Consider the following 11,461-nt stretch of genomic DNA (forward strand, 5'->3'; position numbering starts at 1 on the left):
GAGGGCGATAGGCGTGGCTGCGCCGCGGGAGAGGCGGCCGGGGCGGGGGCGGGGGCGGGGCACACGGCGCGTGCGCGGTCACAACGCGGAGGCGGCGCGACGTCAGAGCGCGAGGCGCTGGGGCGCTGGCGGCGGGGGCCCGAGCGCGGGCGGAGAGGTCGCGGCCTTCCTCGCCCTGCTTGTCCTTTGCTCCTTCGCGGACGTCGGGCCCCCGCCTCCCGGCTCGCCCGGGCTCCCTTCTTGCGTGGTGCCCGGAAGCCGCAGCGGTCCACGATGAGCCTCCTGACACAGAATGTGAGGGAGCTGATGAAGGCGATGACCCGTGTCCCCGGTTTTGATAGAGTTTTGGAAAAGGTATTGCGGTGGAAGCGTTGGCTTCTAAAGAAAGCCCGATGCTGGCTGCGGGTTGCGCTGAATTAGTATCTCTCGCTCGATTCTGTTGGACTGCCCCGGTAAATTCACCTGTGTAGTCATGACCATGTGTCAGGTCAAGCGCATAGTGTATTTCGTGGGAATGTACATATAACTGAGTTCAGATCTGCCTTGATTTACGTTTGGGTTCCTTCCGGATTATACCCACTGCCAGTTGAAAATATGGTCAGTCGAAAGTGCATTTAATACACCTAGCCTGCGTAGCTTCGCCTCGCCTGTGTTGAATGTGCTCGGATCACTTCCTAGCCTACAGTTGGGCAGAATCATCTGACACAACGCCTATTTTGTAAAAAGTGTTGAATATCTCCTGTAGTTCACTGAGTACTGTACTGCAAGTGAAAAAGGAAATGGTTGTATAGGTACAGAATTTTGTTTGTTTTCTTTTTTGTCTTTTGTTTTTAGAGAGAGAGAACGCCAGCGAGCAGGGAGGGGGAGAGGGAGAGAGAGAATCTGAAGCAGGCTACAGGCCCAGTGCAGAGCCCAAGGCAGGGTTCGATCTCACATGAGATGCAGCCTGCCTGGGGCTCTGTGGTCACGACCTGAACCGAAGTGGAGAGTCCGAGGCTCTGTGGTCATGACCTGAACCGAAGTGCAGAGTACGAGGCTTAACCCACTGAGCCACCCAGGCACCCCTAGTTAAAGAATAATTTTAAGTATAGTTGCTTACCCTCCTGCTATAGCCTGGAGCTGGCTGGGACTGCCCAGCATGTCGAGAGCGTGGCACTGTATATGACTAGCTTGGGAAAAGATCGAAATTCAGAATTCGAAGTTTCTGTTGAATGTGTAATGCTGTCACACCATCATAAAGTTGAAAAATCTTAACGTCAAACCGTCATAAGTCAGGGAATGTTTAAATGATTATCAGTTGTGAAGACAATTGCTTGGTTTCAGAGCGGGAAAGGACTTTCGAGTTCGAGTCTTCAGCAAACAGGTAACCGTAGTGCTCTGAGGAAGAGAGTAAGAGACAATGTCTACACTTCAGATGCACTTGCCTGGACGCCTGGGTGGCTCAGTCGTTAAGCGTCTGCCTTCGGCTCAGGTCATGATCCCGGGGTCCTGGGATCGAGCCCCGCGTCGAGCTCCCTGCTCAGAGGGAAGCCTGCTTCTCCCTCTCCCACTCCCCCTGCTTGTGTTCCCTCTCTTGCTCTCTCTTTGTCAAATAAATAAATAAAATCTTTAAAAAATAAATAAAATCTTAAAAAAAAAAGATGCACTTGCAACCTAGAGGATTAGAAAGTAAGTAATTGCAGTAAGGTAGGAAAGCCAAGTTCCAGGTAGAGTGGTGCTACGGAGTCAGGCAGGGTTGGCATCTGTCCACTTGGGTGCATGAACAGACTAGTCCAGATTCCTAGTTTTCAGTGTCTTTGTAGAAATTGTGTTATGTAGGAATCATTTATAAATAAATATGAATAACAGAAGTCCTTGGTTATGTCAGATTTGGAAGACATTAAACAACTTAAGAACTTTTAGGTTTTTTCTAACTACTTTAACGTATGCATGCCTGTTTTCCCTTTTTTTTTCCTTCTTAGAGAGGGAGGGGGGTCAGGGAGAGGCTGAGAGAGAGGGAAAGAGTCCTAATTAAGCAGGCTCCATGCCCAGCACAGAGCCAGATGCGGGATTTGATCTCATAACCCTGAGGTCATGACCTGAGCCGAAATCGAGAGTCAGACGCTTTCCTGACAGAGCCACCCAGGCACCCCTGCTTGTTTTCTTTCTGATTAGGAAAGAGTATTGGGAAATTGCCAATATGTAATTTAAAAGTGGAGTTTAAACACAGACCAACTGCTGTCATTTGTAGGAAGAATATAGGCCATTGGACCAAAGTTTTCCTCCTGGAAACAACATTTGGGCTATATTTTCAACATGTAACTAACTTCCCCTAATTATATCCAAGGGCTTTTGTGAAAAACATAGGAAATAACAGACAAATGTATTTAATGTTTTCGAATAGCGAACACTATAAAATCCAATAATATGCTACTTTTTAACAGTAACTTTTTGAGAGAGATAATATGCAACAAAAGAAGCATTGGAAGCAGTGGAAGAGTGTTCCAGGCAGGGGAACAGCAAACGTAAAGGGTCTGAGACTTTTAAACACTGTGCTTGCGGCAATTCCCAGAGGAATCCCAGGTGGGCGAGCTGGAGGTGAGATCTCACATACAGCTTCATTGTTACTGTAAGGACTTCGGTTTTTTACTTCAAGGGGTTTGCACAGAAGACTGACAGTACTTGACGTGTGGCTGGGGCACTCTCGTTGCTAGTGAGTGAGCAGACACAAGGCCGGCCAGGGCGGGAGCAGGAAGGTGAGGGGGAAGGCAGCTGCCATGGCTGGAGAAGTGACAGCTTGGGCCACAGTGGAAGGGTGAGGAGTCGTGGATGGGCGCTAGGGATGTGACTGGGTTCTGGCCATGTTGGAAGATAAAGTGGATAGAGTTTGCCGATGGAGGGCGAGTGAGGACAGAGGAGTGAGAACTCCAGGCTGGGGGCAGCTTTCCCTCTCAGGCTGTTTGTCCCTTGAAGACCGTCTAGCCAACAACTATCTGAGGTTGCGCATGGCTTGCATCGCTTACTAGACTTCTTGCTTTCTCCCCCCGCCCTGCCCCCCAGAGTTACACTGCCTACAGCTTGAGCACTAGTATTCGTATGCTCAGAAAGGAACCACACCGCAGAAGGTTAGGTGGGGGATCTGATCCGATCACCTTCAGAAAGGCACCTGCTCATTCAGTTTGTTCAGGCCTCACAAACGAAGCAGAGTTTAATTCTGATTGCAAGACGAGCAGGTGGGCTGTGGTCCTTTCCAGTAATGACATTTATGTTGAGTACGCCGAGCCAGACGCCATACTAACAGTTTACCTACATAGTTCGTGTAGTCCTCCTGACCGTGCTGGGAGGTAGGTACTATTGTTATCCCCTTCTATGCAGGAGACCATTGAAGCTAACTTTCCCAAGGCCTTACAGCTAGGCAGTGGGATCTAATCCTGTGTGCGCTCCAAAGACTGTGCTGTTGACAGTCTGTGATAGTGCGCAATGTTAGAGAACCTGTCCTCTAGCCTGCAGAGTGAAGCTGAAAGCAGGTGTGGCCTTGGGTAGTCTTGTGAAGCTGAATGATCAGTTGACCCTCAGACTCTGGTGGGCACTGGAGAAGAAGCCAGCAAACGGACTGTGGAGTGGCCAGTGGAGGAGGAGGAAACCCAGAAGGTGGGCATGGGAGTTAGGGAAGGGCCAGGAAACACTGACGGGCTGAAACATATCCATTAAGTCTAATAATTAGGTCATTGCGTGACTGACTTTAGTCTTAAGACAGTTGCAGTTGGGCAATTTTAAGAAAGATCCATGTGAAACTATACAAACCGACTTGCGGTTTGATGGCTGTGTTCAAGTCACAGCTTTAATAGTAAGGATGAGAACTCAAGTGTTTTGGTCACCTGTGACATGCCAGGCCTTGCTCTTGTTGCTCAGTTTGAAGTTTATCTCAATCTTGACAAAACCCTATGAGGGCAGTGCTGTTATGTCCACTTTACAGGGGGGAGACCTCGGTGAAGGATCTGAGTGCTCCTCACCATCCCTCTAAAGCTGCCTGTGTGTTAAAGACACACGCTGCACACCCGAGGTGCGGGCCTGCCACTGCAGCGTGCCCCGTGCACGCCTGCGGCACACGCCCTTGCAGGCCCTGAGCATAACTGTGCGGTGTTTGTTGCTGTGGCCACCTCCTTTACTGCTTTTAGGAAGGCATGTTTATACATTGTTCGCAGACACTTCTGGTATCTGCACTGGGTCGCCTAGGAAGTCAGCAGTGTCTGTCATCAGAGCAAACTGCTTGCAAACAGCCTCTTGCACAAACAACATGAAACTCTCGTTCTCTGTGCTTTTCTGTCTTTGTGTGGTCCTCAGTCTCCTGTCTTGGGGGACTCCTCTGTTTTCATATACCCACATGTTCTCATGCCACGGGCCACCCTGCTCTGGGCCCAGCACAGACACCCTTAGGGAGCCAGAGACAGACCTTCGTCCACCAGCAGGCAGTCTGGTGAGCTAGTCCACAGGGATCAGCAGCAGGCACAGTGATGGCGGTCTCTTAAGGACAGAACGACCAAACACATCAAGCAAGGCCTGAGGAGAATTCTGGGGTCTGGACAGAGCTCCTACTAGGGACCATCTCCTTCACTGCTGCTGATTACTGGGCATCCCTTCTGTCTTTACTGAAAAGGTAAAGGAGGAAGGGGGAGACCTTCACCTCAGGTATGTCATGTGTAATGGAATTGGAGCCTAGGTGTTTGGGTGAGGGGAGGAGGGCGCCGTGCCGCACGAGTCCCAGACTCAGGTGAATGCATGAGGAACAGGGAAGAGACAGTTCATTGCAGGCCATATAGAAAAGGGAGAGATGATTGTATGTGCACATACATAATTTTTATGATAAACTAAGGAGCCCATGGGTAACACTGGGCTGAGCCATAAAGGTTCTTGCCAACCACCTGCCGCTGCCTGACCCGTGGGATCCTGGGAACGGAATGTATCCGGGCAGTTAATTCTCTGTATTGTTGGGGCCACAGCAAATGTATCCCTGGCCCCACTGCATCATAAAAGGCTTTCTTGCCACCCTCCCACAAGACACCGAGTGAATGGGGACCTAGTTGTCTGCAGCAGTCCAGGTGAAATGGGAAGGGAGGGCATTTTGCATAGTGGTTAAACCTGACATATCGGAGTTCAAGGAAGATAAAAGTGTCGACTTCAGAGATGAATGAAGGTGGAAGTAATACATGCAGGGTTGCTGAGTATGGCCCCTAACACAGAGTTAAACAGGTGTGTCCCCTATAGCCTATATCTTAACTGAGAATGAGATTTTTTTTTTTTTTTTTTAACAGCATTCTCCTCATACCCCCATTCTTCATCAAAGAGAGGTTAGCTCTCCATTGGCCTCTTCCCCAAAAAGATTAGCTTTGGGAGGTTGGCTAGGACATTCCCTTTGTTAGCTCCCATTGGCTGAATTCCTTTATTTTATATAGGGGAGACGAGAAATGGAAACACATAAAAGCACTTCTCTTGCAGTTATCAGGGTGACCATTACAGAATGATCTCTCTTCCAGTAAATATTTTAAACCACTCTAGGAGTGTGTCCTTTGGCCTTTCAAGTTGGAAGAAAGAGTTAAAAACTGTATTCTGCAGTAGGAAGTTAACATTTGTATTACCTCCTGTCATCCCAGCTAAAGTTAGATAATCAAGTGGGACTTTAACAACTAACCTCTACTAAAGACACCACACCTTTACATTGCACCGTCTGTGAGGCTCCCTATTTAGTTCTCTTCCCTGAGCTGCCTGGCTTCCTTCCCCATTTTCACTTGCCTCACTCTTCCTGGCCTGTCAGGATTCAGTTGTCATTCCCCAGGAAGCCTTTCCTAATGTCTGTTCTCTGAAAACACATACTTTTGTGAGTTAGATATCCTCTAGCAACTTGTATTTAGTCTGTCTCTAGGAAGTCCCTCTCCCACGTACTCACCTCTTTAGGTTGTGAACCCCTTACGAGCAGGGATTGGATTTCATTCATCTTCACATTGCCAGTGCTTGCTATACTCATGTAAATGCCCAAATAAGGGGAGTCTACACCGTGGTCCTGCTTGATGTGTCTGTTAGTTTATGAGGACATCCTGTGGCTAGATCATTTGTTGTATGAATACACTTGATCCTATTCTAATATTTACTTGCCACTGATGTACCTGTTAGGTAAAACAGGACATAAAATTATTTAGGATGATTTTTATTGTATGGCTCTGTTTCTGTTTTACTTCAGGGGCTAGTTTTTGGGGATAAACAACAGCAAAACCCTAAAGTTGGGCTTTTGAAACTCCAAAGTGTGTTGTTCCTGGTGGGAGCCATTAAAGGCCAGTGTATATCCAGAGACGTCCTAGTTGGTGTTGAGACTTGAAGACAGACCTAGATCTAACTAGGTCTGTCACATCACAGGTGACCCCAACAACAAACCACTCTGAATTTAAGTTACCTACAAAATGGAAATTATCCCTTCCTTATTGTGTAGGATATGTTAGTGTCTGGCTCAGCGCCTAGCATAGGAAAATGCTCAAGTAGCAGTTAGGTAGAATCTAACCATTTAATGCTTGAGACACTTTCATGTAATTCTTTTTCATTAAAATACTATAAATGGGCAGGACCGTAAAAGCCGCAGTTCAACTCTGCTGGATTCTATTGTTAAGCTTTTTATATTAAAATGGGTTTATGGTATAAGTTTGTTGACTCTGGTAACTCACTGATTTACTGAATTCTTCCAGTCTGTTTTTTAAATTGTTTAAACCATTCATTACAAAGTCATTATAAAAATTATTCTCTGCAAAAAGTAGGGAACATCCAAATCACAGGAACCAGCTAGCTTTGTTGGTCCACAGTTTCTGTGGAGACATTGAGAGATGTCAGGTTGTCACACATAAGGCTGAAAAGCTCAGAATATTTCTGCAGAGTGGAGATTAACAAAAACTCTTTCCCTAAATATTCCTTTTTCTTTAAGAAGAATTTACATATGGGTTAATTTCTATCAGAGATATTGGTAACATTTGAATTTCTAATCAACTTTTTTGGGATGACCTAGTTTAAGATTTTATTTTTTAAGCAATCTCTACACCCAACGTGGGGCCTGAACTTATATAACCGAGAGATCAAGAGATGCTTGCTCCACCGACTGAGTCAGCAAGGCGCCCCTGGAGCGACTCCGTTTAATACAGTGATAAGTCTTGATGGGCTGTTTGGGCTTTCTTAATACCAAAGAATGGTCAAAAAAAAAAATTTTTTTTTTTTTTTGCACTTAGGTGACTCTGGTGTCTGCTGCCCCTGGGAAAGTGGTTTGTGAAATGAAAGTAGAAGACGACCACACCAATAAATATGGCACTCTCCATGGTGGTCTGACGGCCACCTTAGTGGATAATGTATCAACAATGGCTCTGCTGTGCACTGAATGGGGGGCACCAGGAGTCAGTGTAGATATGAACATCACGTATGTATCCAGACTGTACTACAAGTAACTTTTTTTAATGTGAAAACTCCAAACAACTGAGACTAAATACCTTTATAACAAATACAACTGGGGGTGCCCTGAGCTGGTCACCCTGAAGTGTACCTATCAGTGGGCCCTGAAAGATCCCACAGCCTAAGAATCTAGAACTAGAGGAAGTAATTTCCACATCAGGAAGAAAGGGCCAATGACCTAAACATTCCAAACAGCAAACATTCAGTTCCTGTTATGTATACGGGGCTGGCGGTGGGGGGTGCGTAACCATCACAGACTCACGGCCTGGAACTGTTCTAGTCCTTACAACTGCCACTTGTCCGGATGTCTTAGGGCTGTACTGAGTGCCTAGAAAAAAGCCTGAATAGAATTCAAAGAGAAGTTGGATAAACCTTCATAAAGTATACACTGCCTTGGAACAAGGTGAACACAGATGTCCAGTTTTGCAATCCTGTATGTTTCCTTGCAACCTCGAACGTGCTCTGCAGACATAAACTACATGATCAGGACGCAGCCCCCCAGAGGTCAGGCTGTCACCCACCACTGTGACAATGCCTGCAGGGGTCATCTGCTTTCCAGTGTGAGAAATTCGCTTCCAGCATTAACCAGTACCACTGCTGGTCCCACCAATAGAGTGCAGCGCCCAGGGGTTTAGTTTCAAGACAACTGCTTTTTCCACCTACACAACAGAACAATGACTGTTGGGGGGACAGGCAGCAATTGGGGGGGAAAGCCAATGTTATGCAACATGAGGGCAATGGAAAGAATGTCAGTTATCAGATTTTTAAACAGTCTAAATCTTTTATTAGGCTACCTTTAGAAAATTCAGCCCTTCTTTACCATAGGAATAAACTGAGGGTGCAATAAGCAAATCACAGGACAAGAGGCAAATGCTCGTGAAATTAAGATCTACAGAGGTTCTGCCTGTTGTGCTGGTGAGCACATTCTGCAGTCCTTACCTTAGTCCCCATGGTGAGGGGTCAGGCCAGCAGATGACTCCACTTTGCCTCAGGAGCCTCTATTAAGAGTTGAGGTCTTCAAACTGAGCACTGCATCTCATGATCTTCTGAGATACTACTGCTCTCTCACAAGCTTAAAGAATCTTTAGTAAGTCAAACATAGTTTCCACAAATGTGTGGTCAAAGTATTGGTCACAATAAAAAACTGCCTGGGCTTCAAAAACTGACTCACATGAACAGAAACAGTCTCAAAGATTTACTGTAGATATTTCAAAAATAAATGAGTGACAGCTTATGACTAAGATAGGTAGGGAAGTGTCTCTTAAAAAAATATATTCAACTCATCACCAGGATTCTAAGGGCCTCATATCAATTCTTAATAGTTCTTACATTAAATCGTTTTGAGTGCAGTAAAGTGCAGAATTTAATCCAGTGCAGTTGAGTGAATCCTAAATATTGATATAAGACATATTTTGAGAAAAAAGAAAAAGAAGATAACAGGAGAGGAAGAAAAGGGGAGTATGTCAGAGGGGGAGACGAACCATGAGAGATGATGGACTCTGAAAAACAAACTGAGGGTTCTAGAGTGGAGAGGGGTAGGGGGATGGGTTAGCCTGGTGATGGGCATTGAGGAGGGCACGTTCTGCATGGAGCACTGGGTGTTATGAACAAACAATGAATCTGGAACACTGCACCAAAAACTAATGATGTAATATATGGTGATTAACATAACAATAAAAAATTAAAAAAAAATATTGATATAAGATACAGTAGTCCCCTTCTTACCCCCAGGGCTACATTCCAAGACCCCCAGTGAATGCCTGAAACCACAGATAGTACCCAACCCATTAAAACATATATATATATGTTTTTCCCTATACATACACACCTGTGATAAAGTTTATAAACCAGGCACAGTAAGATTAACGATGACAGAACAAGTGTTAACATACTGTGATGCTATACAAATGTGGTCTCTCTCTCAAATTACCTTGTACTGTGTGCACCCTTCTAGTGAGGACATGAGATGCAATGCCTACATGATGAATTGAGGGGAGTGACAGGCAGGGGTGCAGCATTAGGCTACTGTTGACCTTCTGACAATAGATCAGGAGGATCATCTGCTTCCTTCTGGACCGCAGGTAAGGGGGAACCTACAGTATAGACGCCAGGCAATACTTCACCGGGGAAGCTAAGTAGATTAAATAAAAGCTGGAGAAATTCTTTCACCAGCCCCAAATAAACAGGTGGGAAACTTAAAGGCATGAGGGGGGACGCCTTCCCATATTTATGGGAAAAGAAACGTGTGTGGATATGGAATGGGGAAGATGAACTTGGTCAAGGACCAGCCATTCAAATTTGATAGGACAGAAAGCTTACTGATACTATTCCTAAACTACTTTGAGGAAAATAAGCAACACAAAAAGAAGGCTGTTAAGAGATGCACACAACTTCCCTTCTTAAAAAATTGCTGTTAAAAATTTTTAAAAATTGAAAAAGTAAAAAATTTGCTGCTAACTATATTTAAATCTGTTTCCCTTCAAGGTACATGTCACCTGCTAAAATAGGAGAAGACATAGTAATAACAGCGCATGTTCTGAAGCAAGGGAAAACACTTGCATTTGCCTCTGTGGATCTGATGAACAAGACCACGGGAAAATTAGTAGCACAAGGCAGACACACAAAACACGTGGGAAACCAAGCCCAGCAGTTTGGCCGAGACACCGAACAATAAAGACCAAGCGTAAATTTGACTTGAACAAATGTAACTTTCAAAATAAATTAGCACAACCAGAAATAGTTATTTTCTTTGGGGAAAATGACATAGGAACCAAGTAGGACATAGGATGGGACTGTCTCTATTTGTGATTTTAAACCTCTTCAGTTTGTAATGTTATACAGATGATACTTGGACCAAAAAAATTCTTAGCTGAAAGGGTTTCTGAAAACTTAGGTAAAGCGAAGCCAGCAAGACCATTTTGAGATGAGATTACTTTAAAGTCCAGTATTAAGCTATGAGAGATATAGGAAGCAATTTTAAATTTGGAAACACTATCCACAGTTAAATGCTAATTTATCCTTTGCTTGTTATGCTGCTCTCTGCTCAGAGGACAGAAGTAGACCTCCCAGTAGCAGTGAGCACACAGGGCGGGCACCCAGTTTTTAACTTCTAGTATTTCCCTCTAAAAGGAACCTGGGCTTCTTGGAGAAAAACAGCTGATTTCAGGACTGGGAGGCTGGGATAGGGAAACTGACGTTAACATATCTTGTGCTTGAAAGTAAGCCAAGTGTTCAAGAAAATGGTTTAAGAGGATGCAAACTCTGCAGCACTGAGAAAAAGAAATTGTTCTATCACATTATCAGTGAGGTAGATAACACGTGGCAGAGACAGGAGGGCTCCTCATGACAGAATGCTGCTCAGTGTGGAGGGGAGGGGTAGATATTACCATTTTGCAGCTGTCATGTGATTACAGCAGGGGCGTCTGGGTGACTCAGACGGTTAAGCGTCTGCCTTTGGCTCAGGTCATGATTCCAGGGTCCTGGATCCAGTCCCCCCTCCCCAGCAGGGAGCCTGCTTCTCCCTCTGCCTGCTGCTTTCCCTGCTTGTACTCTGTCAAAAATAAAATCTTAAAAAAAAAAAAAGATTGGTTATGGCAAAAATCAGAAATCATCAGTGGTGCTTCTGATAAAGAGGACATGTTCATGTTGTTTCCCAGATTGCTTCTTAATTGCAAGGAGAAAAATTGTAACTATACAATGCAGAAACAGGACACCACTTTGACCAATCAAAATTAACATCAACCAACAGCAAAGTGACAGTGCATTTCTGGATATTAACTGGAAAGAGTGAGGTCACTTGAATTGGGTACTGGCCAGAGTGCATAATCCCAAATTTAACCATGAAGAAACATCATTCAAATGCAAAATGAGGAACACTTTCTATTTTAAAACATTAAGCCTACTTTTAAAAAATGTCAAGGTCAGGGGCGCCTGGGTGGCTGAGTTGGTTAAGCATCTGCCTTCGGCTCAGGTCGTGATCCTCGAGTCCCGGGATCAAGTCCCA

General features: G+C 45.2%; 1 protein-coding gene across 1 annotated transcript; it reads left to right on the forward strand.

Annotated features, from left to right (window-relative positions):
- Positions 1-98: 98 nt before the first annotated feature.
- Positions 99-11,058, forward strand: ACOT13 (acyl-CoA thioesterase 13). Its single transcript, XM_028107449.2, has 3 exons — positions 99-354; positions 7,242-7,426; positions 9,943-11,058. The coding sequence occupies exons 1-3, from the start codon at positions 274-276 to the stop codon at positions 10,130-10,132; spliced, it is 456 nt and encodes a 151-aa protein (XP_027963250.1). The 5' UTR covers positions 99-273; the 3' UTR covers positions 10,133-11,058.
- Positions 11,059-11,461: the final 403 nt, after the last annotated feature.

The sequence above is a fragment of the Eumetopias jubatus genome, unplaced genomic scaffold (genome assembly GCF_037043125.1).
Source record: "Eumetopias jubatus isolate StellerSeaLion01/CBP00866 unplaced genomic scaffold, mEumJub1_p1.0 scaffold_6, whole genome shotgun sequence".
Taxonomy (NCBI): Eukaryota; Metazoa; Chordata; class Mammalia; order Carnivora; family Otariidae; genus Eumetopias; species Eumetopias jubatus.